We start from the raw sequence: 22,749 nt of genomic DNA, 5'->3' as shown, positions 1-22,749 counted from the left end.
TCTGTCCATGTAGCCTTGCATGGACACACAGGACAACTGTGACAAAATGAGATGACAACGATAAAATATCCTGGAGTGAGTGAGGGGAATGCCAGACGTGTGCTTGCAGAGAAGACACAACAGGGAACGTGACAACCGAAATTACCGCCGACCAACAAAGTTAAGTTCTGAGTGGCAAGAAGGCTGCGCTAATGTTGGCTGGAAAGGAGCATCATCATAAAAACTCAGCAGGAAGAATGAAGAGCACAGTGGACTTTACTATTCAGTGAAATAGAGGCAAGCAAGCCCTTCCAAGTGTGGGCTAACACTTGTAATAATACATTAACACGTGACTAATGTGTTTGAGGACAATTTAAAAAAAATTCTACTGTGTCCCTTTTGCCTTGATATAGTCTATTATTGGCCAGAAAGACCTCTCCTCAGGTGCAGGTAAATCGGACATACCTGGTATGTGGAGACAGGGGAAGCAGCAATGAATGGCGTGATAGATGTCTGTGGAATCATGCGGTTGGTTGCAATACTGTACGGTGAAGAATAAAATCTGCAAACAGAAAACAAAAAAAGAAGATTCATGAAGCTGCTGCATGCCTGGCTGCTTATCAAATGCTACGAGGCACTTCTGGGAAAGAGTTCCACCCTCATGTTTTCCACCAACTGTGAACAGGAGCATCCGGGAGATTTATAGCGTTTGATGCCACTAAGAGAAATAAATCGTTCTGAACAAAATGACAACTTTGAGTCATCTTATAAAATTGGCTGCACAAAATCTCTTATGCCAGGTGAGTGTAATAGTATGTTTAACCAACAGGCGGAGAAAAGTCATGGGCATTCTTTTTTTGTTTGTTTTTCTTTTCTTTTCTTTTCTTCTTCTTCTTTTTGTTGTTTTTTGTTTTGTTTTGTTTTTGTTTTGTTTTTTTTTTTAAAGGCAATGCTAAAGGTCTTTGAGGGAAAGGCAAAATGGTAACACCAAGCTTCACAAAGGCGGCCAATGTTAGGTGTACGTAAATTGCATGTGTCTCTTCATTCAAGAGAAGAGGGTCAGCTCCTGGAGCGTTCCATATGATTTGTGCTAGGCAGAAGTCCATGGACTCATGTGGAAACTAAGCTAAATATTTTCTGCCTGAAAAGAGAAGAAAGTGGACCATTTGTGATTTGTGTCTAGCTGGGGATAGGAATATTTTCTGGATTCAATCCAGGAGATTCTGGAGCTCTGTGATACACTCCTGTCGACTCTGAAAAGCACTGAGTTTTTGAGTCAGGGCTCTTTGTCGAACAATTATAAAATGATACTGGGCAAGAATAGGGCTTCACAAATCAGATCTTTCCACAGATCTTTCAAAGGGCAGCTTCTAGGTCCTTAAATCAGTGACACAGCCTTCTCTGCTCACGCTACACCTTACAGAGGTCACAAGTTACCTAATGTTCAAATTTGTCAGATTTTCAAATTCTGTTTCTTCCTTCCTGTCTCACTGTAAGTGCAAGGCCAGAGTGGCCAGCCACAGAATGGAAAAAATCAGGTTGCCTTTGATGGATTACTTTACTGATGTGAGGATAGACTGGGAAAATGGGTTTCAGTGGTAACAAAATCATTATTTCACTTTGCTGTACTCTTAACAAAAATCAATTACAACTTTCAATTTTTGTTTTTTAATAGCATCACTGAGGTTGGAGTTTTGGGGTCAAAAACTTTACCCTCAGAAGTCACTGATATTTTGAGTAGAGACTCTCATGGGTTACCATTCTAAAAAAGCATTTTACAAGACTCCGCCTGAATATAGGAGAGCTAGATTTCAAGGTTTCCTGGATTCAATGAGAAAATTCTTTAATCTTAGAGTCTGTGAAAGTCTTCAAGCAAGGATTGGGGGAGTATAGTCTTAAATTTATTTTATCTAGCTCTCAACAAGGATTATAAAGCCATATTCTTTTGGTTAAAAAATTGTAGCTGAAAAAGTTACTCTCTTGCACATTACATCCTTACTATCCATACCCATCAGACCTCTTAAGTTTATAGTCGTGCAGTTTAAAAAAAAAAATGATACTGACTGCATACATATTAGAGTGGCATAAAAAAGAAAAGAAAAAGAAAACAAGAAGAGAATCTTAGCACTGGCAAGGATTCAGAGAATGTGGGCTTCTCATTTGTTGCGGATGGAAATGCAGAATGGTACAGTCATTTTGGAAAACAGATTGCCAATTCCTTATGAAGTTAAACACACACATATCTTATAACTCAACAATCCCAGTGGTAGATATGAACTCAAGATAAATGAAACCTTATGTTTACACAAAAACCTTAAAGCAAATGTTTATAGCAGCTTTATTGATTGGACTTGCCAAAAATGGGAAACAAGCCGAACACCCTTCAACTAAATTGATAAACTGTGAACAGTAGAACACTACTAAGCAGTAGAACACTACTAAGCAGTAAGATAAGAACAGCCAATGCATTCAACATGATGAAACTTAAGTGAATTATGCTAAATGAAAGAAGGCAGGCTCAAAAGACTCCATATATTATAATTTCACTTTTATCACAACATGAAAAATGCAAAACTATAAAGAAAGAACCTATATAGATCAGCGGAGATCAAAATCTGAGCTTGGGGGAGGGAACCGACTATAAAGATGCATGAGAGAATTTTGGAAAGTGATGTAACTGTTCTGTCTTAATTGTCTGGTGGTTCTATGACTGTGTGCTTGTCAGAACTCACAGACTTGTACACTATAAAGAGTGAATATATACTCTGTAGATGATATCTAATAAACCTGACTTCTAAACAAAATCGATTACTGCGTAAGCAAACATCCATCCTTTCACTTCAAAAAAATTATCCATCATTTACTACATGTACCAAAGATGGGTAAGATTTTAAAACATTACGTAGAGTGTGTCTTTTGAGCCACTTAAATGGTATCTTATCTGTACATTAATCAGCCTAAAATCTTCCAATGGCTTTTCATTGCAATGAAAACAGAATTTGCATTCCTGGTATTGGCTAGCACAAACAGGCTACTGCCTACCTCTCTAGTATTTTCTCCTACCCCTCTGAATCAGCCAGGGAGTTTTCAGCCACACTGACCTTCTTCTGTCGCATGATTCCGTCATTCTCACTTCTGTCTTGGGCCACTAAACTTGTAATTCTCTCTACCTGCAATGCTTATTTCCACAAATCTCCCTAAGGCTACCTCTTTCTCATTATTGGTCTCACTCACCTTTCCTTTCTTGAGAGAGGTCTGTAGCTGAAGTAGCAACCACCATCTCCACCCCGTTTTCTCTCTATTCCTCTCCTGTGATTTATTCTTTTTTTTCATCACTCTTATCACCATCTAAAGTAGTGATTTTTAAAATTTTCTTTATGTATGTTATAGACCGAATGTTCATGTCCCTCCAAAATGCATATGTTGAAGTCCCTTCAATGTGTCTGTATTTGGAGATGGAACATCTCTGGAAGCAATTAAGGTTAAATGAAGTCAACAGGGTGGGGCCCTAATCTGATAGGATCAGTGTCCTTATAAGAAAGGACACTAGAGAACTTGCTCTCCCTTCAATAAGCACTCATGGAGGAAAGCCTGGGTGAGGACATAGTGAGAAGGCAATCATCTACCAGCCAGGAAGAGAGACCTCACCAGAAACTAAATCAGCCAGAGTGTGATCTTAGACTTCTAGGCTCCAGAACAGTGAGAAAAATAATTTTTGTTGTTTAAAACCACCGAAACAATGGTATTTTATTATGGTGGTGGAGCTGACTAATACTAGGTACTTATTGACCCCTCTGGATGTCAGCTTTGACAATGTTGAGGACACACTGGCTTTGTTGCCTAGAATAGAGACTAGGAAATAACAGATACTTAAGAACCATAGGTTGAATGAATGAATGAATGAATGCAAAGAAGCTTAGGGAAATAAGTAGTGATTTCAGCATAAGATGGCTAATGCCAAGATGGTGGGAGCATAGAAGATGGGTTCCTGAATCAGTAGAAAGCTGACAGGCAAGAACCCAAAGAGAGGCCAACATTACATGTTAGTAAATGTTCAGTGGAAGCTTAATCAATACTTGATTTCTAAGCATGTGATAGTACTAGCAACTAGGGAAAAGAGTCCTTTTCTACAAAAATCATGATTTGCTTTTAAAAATTCCCTTTAGGTCTTATCCTTGACAGATCTTATTTATGAGGAAGTGAACAAAAAGACTAATTTGGGGCTCATAATGACCCCATTCCACCCACGGCTATTCCACGATCACTCCACAGTCTTTTTCATTCACCATGCGGTGGTTTAACTTCTGTTAGAAATCCAGTTTCAGCCTGTCCCACCAATAGAGTGAATCATGCATCTCACTTGAGCGTGGCTGGTGTACTTTGTAAAATGTACAAACAGAAGTATTAAAAGTGAAGGCACCAAGGATTGGATTGACAGGCAGAGTTTACAGGGAATTTTATGGGGAAAACAGGGAGAAGAAACATAAAGAAACTAGCCAACTAAACTGATACAAAGGGAACCCTTGGGGGAAATTTTAATGCATTTTTTTCTATCTGCTCTAATCCTATATATCACACAAGAATGATATTTCATCTTTGCCGGCAAGTTCCAATACTGCCACTCAAGTCAGAGAATTATTTAGAATGGAAAATGTACTGGCAAGAAGAGACTCAGCACACCATCTTGATCCCCTAATTCTGGTATTCTGAAATAAGCTCTTCCCAAGCCCAAACTTAAACTGGGTGAATTTACAGGGAAACCCTTGCTTAAACCATGACAAGAAACACTGCTTGTTGCATCTGAGGCTTAGAGGTAACCATATCTAAAGAAAATGTACCAGGCCAGGCTCTATGAGAGAGAACGGTAGGGTGAGTTTCCCAATCTCTCCACTCCTTCTCAGTCCCTGCCATGTATCTGTTAGGGTTTAAAAACATTACCACATGGCAATGACGTTAAAAAACAAACAAACATCCAAATAGATGCTTTAGGAATAAGTATTATTGGGAAACAGGAAAGTGAAAATTGACAGAACATTTTAGCCATAATAACAAAGCTAAGGTAATTCTAAATATGTGACTTTATGTTTTTATATCTCATAATATATGCATTACGCCTTGAAAATGCTATTATAGAAAACTGGGAATGAATTCTTAAACCATTTTCCTGGGAATAGTTTATTCTTTTAAGATGCACACACACACACACACACACACACACACACACACACACACACATTTTTTTTGCTAAAATTCACATAACATTATGTGTATGATAAGTGTTCCTTTTATACTCTGTCCAGTGGTCCTGAACTAGAAGTGATTTTGTTCCTCAGGGAATATTTTGTGGCAGGATCTGGAGATATTTTTGGTTGTCACAAGTGTGTGTGGGGGCTGTTAATGGCATCTAGTGGATAGAGGTCTGGGATTTTGCTAAACATTCTACAATGCACAGGGCAGCTCCCACATGAAGACTGATCTGGTCCAAAATGTCAAAGTGTTGAGGATGAGAAACTTTGTCTTAGGAATATGAACTAGCTGCTTCTGGAGAGATTTCATTTGAACAAAATACCAAAGGCCACACTGGTTAAGAGAGTTAACTAAGTATAATCTATCTATAGAACTCTAAGCTGGCCTTTGAAAACCTTAATATTTTTAAGGAATGCAAAGAGTTACTTGGCTCTCTGGCCCTTAAAGCAAGTGGGCTCCAGAAATTCAGAATATGCAAGTCTGGGTCACTAATAGGACGTGATTTTGTCTGCAGGAAAGTCATCTTCAGGGGATTTGGCAGTCAGGAGTAATATGGTGAAATCTTATTTCACTGACAATAAAAATAACATGAATATATCAATAACCCCAGGGTAGAATGTTTTTTACTGAAGAAAACCACACAAAATCCTATTTGCACACTGAAATCAACAGGACCGGCTCGTCTTTCACGTCCACAGGCAAATTGTTAGAGTCAGAACCACGAACGCTATCCTCAGGGTAACACTATAGCACAAGATTAATAAGTTATTGGTCATTTTTATTGTAATACCACCGTATCCTTCACGTTAGATTCCTCTCCTAGTGTAATAAGATAAGGTTTCTGTATCACTTAATATCAAATACCCATATATAACAGCTGGCAAACCAGTGCTATAGAAAACATTTTTTTTCCACGTCCCTCCCAAGAATACATTTTATTCAAATAAAACAATCCAATAGGCTTTTACACAGCAGCTCTTACTGAAAAGGGCACCGGAAAGATGAGATTTTGAACATGGGGAGTGATTATTTCCCACCTCCCACACTCAGATTTGAAAGGGATGGAATTTCATATTGGACTGCTAAAAAAGCAATAGGGCAGTAGTAATAACAACTTGTAGACTTATGGCAGACAGTTCTGAAAGAAGAATAGGCATTTTTATGCTTGTAAGTTAGCCTAGAGTAAAAAGTACTAAGGTTTCATTTTTCCATTGTGATCCAGACACTTCTTCACTATAAACTTCAAAGCCTTAGATAGATGCAACAATGAACTAATTTTTTCGAGAGCAATAATTTGGATAGATTCAAGCAGATGACAGAACTGACATTTTCTACTGTCCAAGTTCAAACAGGATAGATTCACCACGGTTGGTATTTATAAATGTTTGTTCTTCATTAGTTAAAGTTGAGCTCAATTTGGGAGTATTTATTTCAATTTCATGTTGCTGTATTAATGAAGAGGCTATGGGATTCAGAACATATTTAACTCTTGACACAATTTAAGCTACTAGCTACAACCTAGCCACATACTCAGAAAACCCTGGAGCTTAGTACACTTACGGGAAACCACGGGGTCATAAAATGTGTTCTTTAGCTATGATGTGGGGCATCTCCAAGAGGAAATGTTCATGTCAGTGCTCCATCAATAAGCCTTTCTAACCCTTCATTAGAACACAGATGATTTTTCTTTGTGGTCCTATGATATGAATTTTCTTTACTTTTCTTTTTGAAAAGAATATAAAAATATAAACAGTGAAAAATAAGTCTCCCTCTCTCCCCTACTTTGCAGTACTTGGTTGGCCCTCCTCAGAGAACTACTGTATCATTTCTTTTGTATTCTTTCAGGAAGATTTTACACAAATAAAAGTTAATATATACATAGATCTCATAGTACTTCGTGCTTCCTCCGCAATATTATTTGCACTGTATCTCATATTAGAATCGTGTGCATGTTCATTGTCTCTGATATGATACCAAATTTTTCCTTTTTAAATTTGCATCACCAAAATGATTTTAAACAGTGGAATAGATAGATATTCAAAAGAAAAAAAAATGTTGAATTGAATTCAGTGAGCATTAAGCAATGTTTAAGAATATTAACTGGATTAGAGTGAGTTATAACGGTATCTTCGGATACTGATTGGTCTATGTAAAATGAGACCAGTTACTTTCCTAGATCAATAAACATTTCTCACTCTGTTAGGTTATTGCTGCCTGCATTACGGTGCTTGCTAGATCGAATACAGCAATGTGAATAGGGAGTAGCATACTCTATTCTGGACATTCATGTTAGATCCCTTAATATGCTGAGTAAGTTTTCTAAATCAGCTTCCACACCTCCAAGATGCACATGTTAATGTTAACCCAAGGGACAGTATGTTGAGAAAATATTTGTGGTTATCTTGACATTTTACAGGCTTAGAAATTATTGTTCTAGTATTTCCTATTATTAAAATGTTACCGTACAAGACATGAAAACCAAAGATGAACAACACATATTTAAAATCATCTCTATGAAGAGGTATCAAATGAGTAACTTTAATTCATTACAATCTTCCTATTCTTTTCATTTCAATATATAAAATTTCTATCTTCTTGTTACCAACAACACAATGGACAGTCTGAGCTTTCTAAAACTCCATTCTTAACTCAAGATGTAATAAATTCATGGGCAGTTTGGATACTTTGGGTGAAACTGAAGGCTATATACTTAAAGAGAAGCAGATTAAAGTGTTACATGGGGACAGAGTAAATTGATGCTGAGAAGAGGAATGGTTTCTCTAATGGCAATTTGTTGGGGCCAAGAAGATATCATTGGTTACATTTCCTATATCTGATTTAGCATTTACAATACTGGGTTAAACAGTCTATAAAGATGAATAAAGCACGGAACTTGCCTTCACTGTTAATAGCCCAGCAGGGAAATAAATATGGTGTCAATAGCTACATGATAAATGGACTGTCAAACGTATCATGGTACCTAGAGATACAGTGCAACAATAACATCAATACTACACTGACGATTACATTGTACCATACAGAGTTCCTTTAATCCTTGCAAAGTCTTGCTGTCATCTCCATTTCACAGAGGAGCAAACTAAAGCACGAACAACTTGCCCATGTCTGGTGAATAACAGAATTTGGATGTGCATATTGGCAGGCTGATTCTGGAGTATGCACTCTTAGCCACTGCTTATACTGTTTCTCTTATGACTGATTGGGTAACTACCTCTGCCTGGAATCACTTGACTGTGTCCTTTAAAGGAGAGCAGTATTTTAAAAAAATGACATAAAGAAGGAAAGAGAGAGAGGAAAGAAGGAAGGGGAAAAAAATCACCATTCTCTCTAGGCAGAGAGAATTCCATGAGACACAAGACACAGAAGTGTAAAGTGTCATGGGATGTTCTGAGAAGGTTCACTGAAGGTTCATATGATTTTCAGGAACCAAGTCATGGAGTGTTATTATTATTGTGTGTGTGTGTGTGTGTGTGTGTGTGTGTGTGCCATTCTTGGAAAGTCTGAGTTTTGTTCTGTAGTTGGGAAAGTCTACCTAATACTTTAAACCAGACAGAGAGGGAGATGATTACTATGATTACATCTATCTATCTATCTAACTACCTATATTCAAAAAACAATGTAAAACTGTTTTGGAGGAAAGCTATATTAGAGACAGGTAAAAGGTCAGTACAGGTAGGAAAGGTGACTGAATAAACTCAACCAGTGGCAAGGAGCAAGAGCTGAGGTGAAGATATAGTTCAAAAATAGAGGGAATATGTCTTAATGACCAATTTTATCATTAAGAATGTTGTCAAAGAGAGAACACAGAGAGCTGGAGTTTATGGCCTAAATGGCTTTAGACTGAAATATTAAGCATATAATTAGCATATAATGCCTTGTTCCATACCTTTTGAGTTAATTATATATTTCCCCAACTATACAGTGTGATTCTTGAGGACTTTATTCTCCATTTCTTTCCTTCTTGTTACCCACCAAGTTTATAGTGCCTTATTGGAAATAAGAACACGCTTACTGGATAAATCCTTAATTTTTGCCCTGGAGAGAAGTTTTAATCAACAAGGGAGAAAGGACTAGACTCCTTCTCTAGGCTACCATCCACGTTTACTCTTTTATGGAAGGGTAGACTATGAGTTCCTTGAAGGCAAAGATCCTGTCTCATATAATGTTTTTTAAATCTGTAGAGCATAGCAAAGTGCTTGGCAGACTCATTGGATGTTTTTTGAACGAATGAATAAATCATTGCCTTAATGAATAACTCTAAGAATAGGAGATATTTAAATATTTCCACTATCCCACAGATTTTCTTTAGAGGCAGCTGAACAAATAGAAAAGAGAGTTTGCATCTTTTTATCCCTCTACATTGATCTTAAATGAGGTCTTCATTCTGATTGATTCTTTAATGAGACTGTAAATAGAAAACTGAAAGCCATGGAGAAATCCAAGATGGAAGGCTGTGAAAATAAAATAACCAACCAACCAAAGAATAATTATTGTCAATTGCAGGACAGTCACAGCAAAGAGAAGGGACTGGAAACTGAGAAAAGAGTTTCAACCAAAGATACTCAGAATCACAGAATTTTTGAGAAGTCAGGTCATGTAGTATAAGTCTTGTTTCTCAAAGGAAGAATCCTAAGCTGTGTGACTTATTCTAAGTAAGAGACTATAAATTTCCAGATGCTTATTAAAACAAAGAGTGATGGGTGTCTGAGTGGTTCAGTTGGTCAAGCGTCTGACTCTTGATTTGGGCTCAGGTCCTGATGTCAGCATTGTGAGATTGAGCCCTACATTGGGCTCTGTGCCGGGCATGGAGCCTGCTTAAGATTCTCTCCCCTGCCTCTCTTTGCTCCTCCACTCCAGAAAAATAAATAAATAAATAAACAAACAAACAAACAAACAAATAAATAAATAAATAAAATAAAGAGAGAAGACACAATCACAAAGTTTCTAACTTGACTCTGTCCAATGCCCTTCCCTGATAGCCAGAAGAAAACAGCAAAAGCATTATTTGTGTTTAAATGAACTGGGAAAACACTAAAATAATTGAAAGCTAAAGTCCAGAATTACCAGCAGGGCAACACTCTTATCCCAGAGACACACAGATACGTCTTCCAGCCTAGCTCTATCTATGCTCCCTCTTTACGTCCTACTCCTTACTTTTTCTAAGGGAAGGAGAAAGGGAGCATGAGGGAGGGAGACATAATGTGGGTAGAGATCATGTGGGAATAGAGGACATGGAAGATGCTGTGAAGTCAGAGTCACACATGGGAAGAAGAAAAGTACAATGGCAGGAAATGTTTGGTTTAAAGTTTCTGTTTAAGGATTTAAAACAAAAGAAAGACATTTTTGAACATTTTCCTTCAGCACTGATGCCAGAGATCAAAGATACCTTAGCAATTAAAATAGAGAAAATGTGGTCTACTTACCCATTCTGTATGGCGGCTGTGGGGTCATAGGTCAGAGCCATGCCAGCCTGTATACAGGGAGGAAAGAGGAGAAAACAAATCTTAACACTTTTATTTTGGTGTCCAAAACATTCACTTCACACAAATACTTTTATCTTTGATTTAAGTTTATTTTATCCTATACATTTTTCCACCCTTACTGCCAAGACTAGCATTTTTACTACCCACACATCAGAATCCACCAGTGAGTTAAGAGTTTATATTATATATCCAGACAAACCAAGGAACAATGCAGTTTGGATGATTTCCATTTCTACTTCATAAACCATCCGCTGTCTAATCTGGTATCCTTATAATTTCTCACTATTGTCAAGAGCACCTATTATACGTCTCACAGCTGAAAAAAAAAAGCAAGAATAAATCCTGTGGTCAGGATAAAAATAAAAACTACTTAAAATGCATTCGACCTTTCAGAAGAAAATGTTGAGAAATATTTATTTTAAAATAGATCGTATGCCTCGGGGTGTGCAGATAATGATTCACAGAGCACTTGTCCCATATATTGCCGGTACCTGTCCTACTAAGAGTGGTAGAAAGGCAGGGTCATTTACACATAATGGAAATTCTAGGCCTTGTAGCTAACAAGTAGGTGGGTTTGTTCTTTTTCTAAGAATAAAATCACCTTTGAAAAACTAAACTTCTGTAACAGGCAGTAGTTTCAGAAAAGAATAATAAACTTCATGACTGTTAATTCACAGCCTACCTCCTCCTTCATACACATCATCCCATTTGATCCTCACAACAACCCTTTGAAGTAGGCAGGAGAAATAGTTTCTCCGTTTTATAGATGAAGACACTGAAGATGGAGAGGTCAAGTGACTTGCTCAAGGTCACACATTTGGAGGCGGAATCAGATCCCAGCTCACGTTTTCTGTGGCTCCTTTCCACCACCTATGACACTGACCTAGGGTCTGCATGAGACTTGATCATCAGCAATGCGGGAGAAAGTTCTCTGTGGGCATATGGGCATACCACCTTTTGTTTCCAACAGTGTCGGTCTGGTTACTGCTTGTAAATAGAAACAGAATTTAGAATGAAATTCAAAACTCACTAGGTTGTCATTTTTCTTTCTTTTTTGAAATTCAAAAGTGAATTAGACCAATGTCGATTTCCTGGCCGTGATAGTGCGCTATAATTATATTAAGATATAATAATTGGGGAGCGCCTGGGTGGCTCAGTCGTTAAGCGTCTGCCTTCGGCTCAGTGCGTGATCCCAGCGTTATGGGATCAAGCCCTGCGTCAGGCTCCTCTGCTGGGAGCCTACTTCTTCCTCTCCTACTCCCCCTGCTTGTATTCCCTCTCTCTCTGGCTGTCTCTCTCTCTGTCAAATAAATAAATAAAATCTTTAAAAAATATATATAATAATTGGGAGAAATGGGGTGAAGGGTACACAGGGCCTCCTTGTACATTTCTCTTGCAATTTCCCATGAATCTATAATTATTTCAAAAGAAAAAAAAAAGAATTAGCTTTGAGGACTTTTGTAGAAGACAAGAAAAATCATTAAAACTTTATAGAAAAGAAAAAGGAGCTTTTGTGCTTTGAGTTTGAGTGTAGGGGAAGGCAGTTTTCCTGTTGGGCTCATTGAATTCCTCAGATTTCACACATGACTGAAATGGAAATTTTCAGGCTTTCCAAGATAGGGCTTGAAGTCCAGTATGCCCTGCTATATTGAAGCTTAGATTACATGCATTATTTTTCCTGAACAGTTTTAAAATTGTTATTAAGATTGGTACAAAGAGCAAGAGTATAGAGCCATATATGAATGGAATTGGCATACTGGGAGCATACATAAATTGGAAGGGAGTTTGCAAGCAAAGTTGAGATGACTGTCAGAAGGTAATAGAGGTGTACTGAAAACACATTAATGATAACTGCATCTCACTCATGTTAAAGAAATATGCAACTGATAATATGACAAGCTGGGGGATTGGAAAATGAGAAGCAACGGTAGTGGTGCGAAAACACAAAGAGATCCTGGGGTGCCTGGTTGTCCCACTCGGTTAAGGGTCCAACTCTTGGTTTCAGCTCAGGTCATGATCTCAGTGTCATGACACTGAGCTCTGCATGGGGCTTATGCTCAGTGTGGAGTCTGCTTGAGACTCTCTCCCTCTCCCTCTGCCCCTCTCTCTCTCTTTCAAATAAATAAATAAAATCTTTAAAATACAGACACATGCATACACTCACACACACACACACACAAAGAGATTCTAAGTCTAAAATCTTCCCAAGATGAGTCCTCTGTCATGTGACTGATGCAAGGCTGGCTCTAGGCTGAAAACTCCCCAGAATGGAACTGTCCAGGGTACAGCTCATAATCCATGGTTATGGCTGGCTACTGGAGACGGCAGTTGTAAAATTTGTCCATTGGGGATGAGACTTCTGTCTTAGAAATGCTCATCTTCTTTCTCCTAACTTATTCAAGATGTCACAACAGAGGTGGAAGGAAAAAATGGGCTTTATACTCAACAGAGATATTGTTTGTTGGTGAGAGGTTTAGGATGAAATCATACCTTCAGCCTCCTAACCACCACAGATTGTTTAAATCCTAGGGGACTTACAGGAAGCCTTTCCTCGTCAACCTCATGTTTTCTTCTTTTCTTTGCACTTATTTTCCAATAGTGCCCAGAGACATATGCTAGTTAGCCTTTCTCGAATTATCAATTATCTTGAACATTCTCTTCTTATGCCATGTTTATTTGTTCTGACAACTTTAGGTAAGGATTTTTTTCTTTCACATTTTACTTGAATTCCTTCTGGATTATGGTTAACAAATCAGCCCTAGCTAGGAACATAGTAACTATCAATAAACTCTACCTTTTTGTTGAATATGCATGTGATAATCAGAAAGCCTAAGTTGGCTTCTTCCTTCATCTTAAACTTCTATTCCATCTTTCAGAAGATGTAAAGAACTAAATAGATGGCAATATGGTTTTGTGGAAGGAATATATGTTTTGGACCTGGGTTCAAGTCTTAGCTCTGTTCCGTTCTAGCAGTGTGACCTTGGGCAAATTGTTTAACCTGTTTGAACCTTGGTTCTTCAACTGCTAAATGATTAAGCAATACCTACCTCATCGGATTGTTGTGAAATTTAAATGAGATTACGTTTATAAAGCACCCAGCACAGTGCCTGGAGACAAGACACATACATAAATATTATAATACAAAGCAGCATGTGGTAAGTGCCATATGAGTGGTATAGATGAGGTGTAGAGGAGAGAGGCTGGGGATGATCAGGGAAGCCACGTGGGGACATAGAGATGAGTGGAACCTTGAAAGATGATTAGAATTTCCATAGATGGAGATGAGAGATGGAGGCCAGCCCAGACAAAAGGAAGAGCATGGAAAAGACATAGACATAAAAAGGGCAAGGTGAGTGATTCACTTGCAGTAGAATATTGTGGGGCAGGGGCAGTGGGAGTTAAGACTCAAAAGAAAAGGAGGGAGAACCTTGATTGCCTGGCTCCTCTGGGGAAGCCACTGAGCATTTTTTGAGCAGGAAAATTATACAGTCAAAGAGGGATTAGGCAGCAAGAAACAACATGAACCCTCTGGAAAACAGGGTAAATCCAGAGCAATACGCAACTGGAGTAGGCACTTGGGGACACGAAGGTGGAGAGAATCTAAGGTGAGATTATCATTGCGAAAGGGTAGGGGATTAACACAAGATGCACCTACTTCATGATTTTGCCTAGGGAGAGTCCTGCCTCTGAGTACCTTTGGCAAGAGGAGACAAGAGATAGTTTCAGGTCATACGCGTTTGGAGCATTATGGGTAACAAAACAAGGCATGGGTTAAACAAAGGGTTGTTTGAACTTAACCCACTGGCTGAATATTGTAGCACAATAACTAATACTTGGCTGCACCTGGTTTTCATTCCATGTGTAACAGATTGTTGAGTTATAATTCTAATATAGTCTTAATGCAGATTTTGCATTCAATTTCCTTTTGTTTCTTTCTGCAAAGGTAAAAAAGAAAATCAATTTTGCTGCCCTGTCTAGCCACCTTTATACTAAATGAGAACCGTGAAATCATCATTATGTAATTACCAAATTTTATGGCATGTTTACAAACTCCAGAGTCACACAAAAAGTAAAATAACTTGGAACAAAACAAAAATGTCACACCACATATGTAGGAAAGTGATGTTTAATCCTGTCTCTCTCTTTCAAAGGAGCTTATTAGATTCACAAATATTTTCCATTTTTCAAGTTTACATTATTTGAGTATTGGAAGCATTTGCAATTTACTTAAAACAAAAGGGGGCATTTTTGCCATTTTCCAGCAGCAGCTGAGTTTTTGCTTAGTTTTTCAGCTATAATAGGGTATTTCTAGTCCTCCCAGACAGAATCTATACTATAAGAGCTAAATATTTTAGAAGAAATTTTAAAACACAATTTACTGGAGTAATTAAGGTATCTATTTTCGATAGATACAGGATTTTCACTGAGACACATCTGTTTGTCTTAGGACCTAGATATTTGATATTCATAATATTAAATGATTAATAGGTTAAATGAAGAGGTAGTGATCATGAAAATACTGCTTAAAATGTGCTAGGTGGGGGGTAGGCATTTACACTTCAGAAAGATCTTCTGGGGGCGCCTGGGTGGCAAAGCGGTTAAGCGTCTGCCTTCGGCTCAGGGCGTGATCCCGGCGTTATGGGATCAAGCCCCACATCAGGCTCCTCCGCTGGGAGCCTGCTTCTTCCTCTCCCACTTCCCCTGTTTGTGTTCCCTCTCCCGCTGGCTGTCTCTATCTCTGTCAAATAAATAAAATCTTTAAAAAAAAAAAAGAAAGATCTTCTGGACTGAAATGCTTGGTCTTATTGGAGGAGCGAGCATCACTGACTATAAAAAGCCAAAGAGAAGATAGGCTGATAGAATTGATTTATCATTTTTGAAACTGTTTTTATACTGTCATGTAAACGGGGACCATAGAGTTTGAGGCAATAAACTTTACACAGACAGATCTACACTGTAATTCCTGGGAAATTGAGACATATCGATGTTTTAGTGTAACATTTCTCGTTTTTCTAAATTCTGCCCTGACGGATGATGCATCATAATTCTATGAGTAAAAATGAATAATCAGAAGAATTTCCAATTTTATACAGTCATTTAAGGCAACACTTTAGCACATACAGAACAAATATTATATATTTCAGGAAATATTATGTACTGAATTAGTACAAGATGAGCTCAGGAAACTAAAGACGAAAAGGATAATGTAATTTTCTGGATATTATCTTGAAAGAGTTTATTTCTTGCAGCCAATTTTAACAATATTTATAACTGTTAGCAGGTTATAGTTAAAAACTCCATAAATAAAATAAGATGACTTTAGAGGTGATATGGGTAAGAGGGCTGGAAAATTATAATGTGTTATAAATGTTTATGTCCTGCTACTGTAGCGAAACCTCACTTAACTTTGTTTATATTTATTTCCCAGTATTTCTCTTTAGAAAACATGTCCTTTAGTGAAGAAATCCTGATACAAAATTATGTGTAGGATATGGGTCAAAAAAATACAAATTGTGAAAAGTTAAAAAAAATCTCTAAAAATAGAATAAGAAAATAATTTCAACAATGTTAAATGTCAAAATATTAGCACATTATAACTATATATTATTTTTTGCTTTCATATATTTTTCCAAACTTTCTTAAGTTGTGTGTAATTAGAATTACTTTTATAACAGGGTAAATCCCTTTAATTTAAAGCAGTACCTTATATCTTCAAGGAATTGTTTTTAATTTTTAAATTCAGGAGGAAAAACAAAAAGCATATCATTTGTAAAAGTACTATAGAAGAGAGGCCTGATTCAGGAGTAAGCTTGAAAATGTCAGGAAGCATTTAGCTTCGCTAGGTCAGTAGAGTACAGAAGATCTGGGATGGAACGGGAATTGCTACAGCCAGAAGGATCAACGTGAGAATGGGCAGGAGGTTAAGAATAAATCCTGCAAATTCGGGGTTAATGATACACGGAATCTAGTGATGGAAGCTAGGAAGAATTCATAAGTCCAAACGGCCATACTGGCTGAAAAACTCAGGATTTCATAGGTGATAGCAGAAGTGTGAATAACCAAGATATTCAGAGGAACAAATAGAAATTGCCAGAAAACCACAAAATGTTCAATACCAAGTAAGGTGTTTTGGCCTAAGAAAGGATTTTAAATCTCTTTCTTGAAAAAAAAAAAAAAGGACTAATTCTAGGAAACAATATGCTCAGGGCAAATTTGCAGGCAGGGTATTGTAGCACTTGCTGAAAGGGGATGTGAGAAAATGTGGCTAGTGGTAGGGTTTTGCCAGCAATGGCTCTGCCATGGTCAGGTGATTAGTGAATGGTGTGTTTCCCCAGGCAGAGGCAGTCAACCATATAAGTACGTGTCTGCTCTCACCTGCACAAGGGCTACGTGCAGCTGGGCTATGGGCAGCCAGTCCCTCTTCTAAAGAGAAGATGAGGGACAAATGAGACTGCGATGAGGGACAAATGAGACTGCAGATGAGGACATTGCCAAAGTCTACCAAAGAGAGATTAGACTGCCTGGTCCTGGGATAAAACAGAAATGACCTGTTAATTGTTCTGTAAAATATGCCCCCAAACTGTGCAATGGCTCATACCACACGACCTAATTTTCCTAACTTCTAAATCTAAGGAAGACATTTATTTCAAATCATATTTGATTAGTTTGCATCATTTGACCAGTGATTTTCTTCTTTTTTCAACATTCCTTTCCCTTGGATTCTGTGAGCCTAGTTTTCTTCTGACCTCAGAGAGCAATTTCTCCTTTGATATCACTTGCCCGCCCCCCAACCCCAGCCTTTGAGATGCCTGCTGGTGCTCAGAGCCCGGGTTTGCCTTCCTCTTCTCTCCTTCTGTACTGTGATGACAGTCACTTTCTGATCCCAACTATTACTTACATTTCAGTGATTCCTGAATCTTGGTCTCAAACTCAATTCCACACTCCATTGCGAAGTTAAATTAGTAAATTGAATGTATGGTCAGTGTCTTTTTTCAAGTTATCATTTCTGGTTTGTGTGTTTACGAATATCCCTTGGCATCCATTCCAACCCATCAGCCACACCATCGTGCGGTGAGGATGGCTCTTGTGATAAAGAAAATATCCCAGTCCTTGCCAGGTGAGTAGAAATGGGGGAGGGGTTGGGATTGCTAAGAGACCTTCCCAATGAAGCAGGGAAGCCAGTATATCTGAACCAAATCATGAGCCTAGGAGAAATTAGAGGCACCCAGAGAACCTGGAGGCCCCTCTTATCCAAGTTACCGACTTAGAGTGCAGAGAAGAGCGTGAAAGGTCATCTTGACATCTTCAGGGGTGTGTCAGAAATCAAGCAAATGAAATGCAGGGGATTTATCACTTTAAAAAAATAGCAAAGAGGCAGCGAATAGAGAAAATTCACCTCTCTATGTTTGGGGAAAGAACATCAAGGGGAATCATGCTGTTGTTTATACACTATGTCATCATAGTATTTGTCCTTCTTGGCTTTTACTAAAGCATTCTAGTCAAGCAGAGAATTTCTCCCTTATATAGCAATAAAGAAGGACAAGACAAAAAAGATGCAGACAGAATTAAGGCTGGATGGCTGAGAAAGCCAATGGCTGCACAAAGAAATCATCTTCAAAAGGGAAACAGAAGGAAAGGTGTGATGCAGCTGGCTAAAATTTTCAAAGCTCCAGTCTGAGTTTCTCATTAAAACCAAAGTTAAATTAAGCCTTGATGGATAATCATAAAAGAGACAAGAAAACATTACCATATTTTATGTAGGCACTTCTGTTTTTATCTCAATTTGAATGACTGAACTTCATAGACTCCAAGACATAGTGTGTGTGTGTGTGTGTGTGTGTGTGTGTGTGTGTGTGTTTCACATTTTACTGTCTGTGACATTGGGGCTTGCATGATAATTAATGGCATTTGAGTTTGGAAACTTTCTCCTCTTTTTAGTGATATTTAGAATAATATTTCATCTTTCATGGATGGTGTCATAGAGTCAATGATGTAATGTATATACTGTTAAACCCCACCGTAACACATGAAGTAAGGTGAAAATATAAAATGCTGAGGTTGCTACCAGGGTGAGCCTGTGCAGCTGGATAGGTGGGAGTTCCAGGTATCTGACTAATTGATTCATAGTCTCCCAGGTCCCAGCTACAGTTTGATGCTATGTGGAGGTTGTGAGCTGTGGTTTAAATATTGACGGGGACAATTCTAAGTCTCGTGGAAGGGTGGGATTGCCAGGACAGTGCCAACAACTCCAGAAATCTCCCAGTTGGTTGGTACCCCACTTAGTTGCCATGGAGACTGGGCCAAGGGACTCGGAGAACATGGGGATCAACTATCAGCCTTTCTCCTTATAATTCTTGATATAATCTTCCCATCCTTCAGCACCTCCTAAACCTCATACCCCAGCCTCCTCCCCAAGAACATAAGTATGTTTTCCCATCCTCTTTTTTGAGAGTGGAGACTAGGCAGATGACTGGAGCTCATCATCAGACACATCATATCCAAAATTACACTATTACAGGAATTTACAAGATTTGCTTTTTATCTTTAGTGATCATAGGTTAGAAAATATGGACCCAGCAGCTTTAAGAAAATAAAAATACTTAACTGAGTGAGAAAGTTTCCATTTTAAACTACTGAGCATTCAAGTTCTTATGCCAATGGGAAGATCTTTTTGAGATTACAAGTGTCATTCAGCTTGAGCCTGCTCTCTAAATTGCCAGTAAAACACATGAAATAAATAAGAGTACATTTGGTGGGCTGGCTAACAAATTCAATTGCAACTGTTGTAATGCATCATAACAGCTCTTTTAAAGACCACATATGTAAAGACTCTTCTTTGGTTCAAGGTTAAAAGAACTATTTGCCGAACCTGGCAATGTTGTTAGATACATCTTAATTTTTTCCAAGGTCCCATTAAGGAAAATAATTGGACAATTAAACACCAAGCATTGTGATATACCCAAAGGAAATTGTGAACTATAGAGATGATTTTTCTACCTTCTTGGAATATGATCAAAGATAACGTGAATCTACATCCTTTTACTGCTAAGTTTTGAAATAATTCTTTAGATGTATTATTTTTCCTTAAAGTATTTTTTTTATTTCTAATGGTTCATTGGGGCAATACTTCAATTCCATATCTCTGAAACATAAATTTTCTAATGTTCGGTATTGTAAAATTAAATTGCAGTCAATATGGCTCCAAAGCTAATAGAAATGATGTATTTCTGGGCCTTGTCAGGTTCTTCTTATACTTAATAAGAAGGATGTTGACTGGTGACTGATCAAAGAGTTTGTGAGCTGGGTGTACTATTCCAAACAGAGCCAACTGAAGGTAAGAAGGCCACGTGGTTAAGTTGCATCTTGTCTTCCTCACTGCTAAGAATGTCTCAAAAGATGTGCTGTATAGTAGCATTGGTAACAGCCACTGATAGACAAATGTTTCCATAAACTCAACAGAATATTCTGTTCAGAGTATTCTTTATAAATGGTGACCACAGGGATAACCTCTTCTCTCCAGATTTTATGCAGCTTGTTTGCTATTACTTTCATAGCCATCCATGTGCCTTTTAACATCAAATATTTACCATATCAATGTGACCCCTTAGATTCCTAAAGTAAAGAGCCAATATAGCTTTCTCCTCATATACAGATAGGTAGGTAAATAAGAATGTTTTAAGTGATAGTAAGAATAATTCAATGTGTTAGGCTGATGACTAGGCTAAGGAAGACATACAAATCTTTACATTGGGTCAGATGTTCAATGATCTTTACAAAGTGATTACAAGCCACTGGTCACTCAAGGACTCATTAAATTCATGAAAATAGGATCAGAGCCTTTTCCAAATTCCTTGAAATTTTCCAGTTTTTTATTGAGTAGAGTAAAAACTATTGCTGGAGTGGAGGGGAGTGGGAGGGATAGGGTGGCTGCGTGATGGACATTGGGGAAGGTATGTACTATGGTGAGTGCTGTGAATTGTGTAAGACTGATGAATCACAGAACTGTACCCCCAAAACAAATAATACATTATATGTTAATAAAAAATGAAAATATGAAAAAAACCCAAAAAACTGTTATCTTTAAATCCATAACAATTGACAACTGACTTTAACACAACTCTTCAAATAAAGACTGTTAAATAAAGATAGTCGGCTGCATGCATTGGTACAGTTACTTCTGACACCCAAGCACATTGCTTTTCACATCAGTGGAAGAGACATAGACTTAACCAGTAACTGGCTGTCACTCAATAGCGATAATCATAAAACAAGATACAATTGAGTCTTGTTATCAGCAGCAATTATATTCTATAAAATCACCATGAACACTGAATTATGAACACAACTCATTGACTCTGGAGGAAATACAGGGTTAGACTCCTACAAGCCTCTGTTTACAACATTTTCACCAACTAATATACAACCTTGTTTTAGTTGTGTTTCTGTCTAAAGACACCTTATTTAATATATATTTTTGATTCATCAACAATGAACTCAAAACCAACAGCGCTATAAGTCATGCTTGAACAAAGCTAATCTCCTTTTTTTTTTTTTCATATTGTCTCTACTAGGCACATAGATTTCTTGCACTTTGAAAAACTAGCCATCACTTCAGCACTACATTTGGGGGCCATTTCAAACAATGAAATCACCAATGAAAAGCACAAACATGACAAAAATGTGGCCCTAAATAGAGCAAGAAAAGGACATATGTTTACAGGGTAAGAATTGACACAAGAAGGCAGAGCATCTCTTGTTCAGCTTCATCTGGGACTGTGCATGCTTGGTGACTCAAACTTTTTTTTATAAGTTTATTATTTGAATTTCAGTGTAGTCAGCACACAGTCTTACATTAGTTTCAGGTGTACAATAGAGTGATTCAACAATTCTATACATTACTCAGCGATCATCACAGTAAGTGTACTCTTTAATCCCCAGCTGACTCACACTTACTGCTCTGCACAAATGACCATGAAAGCACCATGAGTATTAATTCTGGATTACAAATAAATTTTAGTAAGTAGGTAAATTTGCAAATATGGAGCCCATGAACAATGATAATCAATTGTATCTTTTAAAAATATTTATTTATTTATCTGAGAGAGAGAGAGGGAGGGAGAGTAAGGGGAGGAGGAGAGGGAGAGAGAGCCTCTTAAGAAGGCTCCATGCCCAGTGCAGAGACCAACAGGGGGTTCAATCTCACACCTAAGATCATAACCTGAGCCGAAACCAAGTGTTGGGTGCTCAACTGACTGAGACACCCAGGCGCCCCTCAACTGTAGCTTTTTTCAAATAATAATTTCATGAGTCTGAGTCTTTTAGTAAACAAAAGGAAATTTTGTAAATGGCGTCAGTACTACTATTTATAAGGATTCTAAAAATTCCTTACATAAAAGAATTTGGTAACATCACTCTTGAAATAGATTAGAATATGGAAGGTTAATGATTACTGACATTCAGCACTATGGAGCCATAGAATATACAAGAAAATTCCTATTTCCCAATTCTTTGTTAAATCCATTAAGTCACCAGTTGTGGCATTAGGATGTTTCTTCTGTCAGAGATAATTGCTTTGAAGGATACTAGAAAGCACTTGAGCATAAGGAGTATTTTTCATGGCCACAGACGTGTACAAGCACCTTCTATATCCAAAATTAATTGCCATTATTTGCCAGAAGAGGTAGGTTAATAATTCATTCTCCTTCTCTTTTAAAAACACCAACTATGCAATTCATCGGTTCTCAATAGTGGCTCAATCTTTTCCTTAGTATCTAGCAATAGTCCACGTTTTCTTCTACTTTTCTTTCTTTTTTTCTCCAGCCAAGTCCCTCTCTCCTTGCCAGCTCTTGGCTTTTATGATTACATGATCTTCAAGAGAAAAGGGGCTAGAAATTTGAACACCACCTAACGTTTCAGTGCTAAATAATGCTTGGAATGCAGACGATGATTTGGAATGTGATCATTTAAAAATCTTAATAAAATGTGGGTCAAAGTGAAAATAAATTAATTTTGACTTGTTTTA

General features: G+C 37.7%; 1 protein-coding gene across 1 annotated transcript in view; it reads right to left on the bottom strand.

The window, feature by feature from the left end:
• Positions 1 to 22,749, bottom strand: part of RBMS3 (RNA binding motif single stranded interacting protein 3) — a 632,551-nt gene that overhangs the window by 69,690 nt on the left and 540,112 nt on the right. Inside the window, exons 8-10 of the mRNA XM_057315983.1 lie at positions 14,383 to 14,421; positions 10,668 to 10,714; positions 445 to 541 (exon numbers count right to left, since the gene is read on the bottom strand). Of these exons, the coding sequence (XP_057171966.1) occupies positions 445 to 541; positions 10,668 to 10,714; positions 14,383 to 14,421 (183 nt within the window). The remainder of the gene's footprint in view (positions 1 to 444; positions 542 to 10,667; positions 10,715 to 14,382; positions 14,422 to 22,749) is intronic.

Source organism: Ursus arctos, unplaced genomic scaffold, assembly GCF_023065955.2.
Source record: "Ursus arctos isolate Adak ecotype North America unplaced genomic scaffold, UrsArc2.0 scaffold_20, whole genome shotgun sequence".
Lineage (NCBI taxonomy): Eukaryota > Metazoa > Chordata > Mammalia > Carnivora > Ursidae > Ursus > Ursus arctos.
Note: the sequence above shows the minus strand (reverse complement) of the source record. Positions and strands in the feature narration are given on the sequence as shown.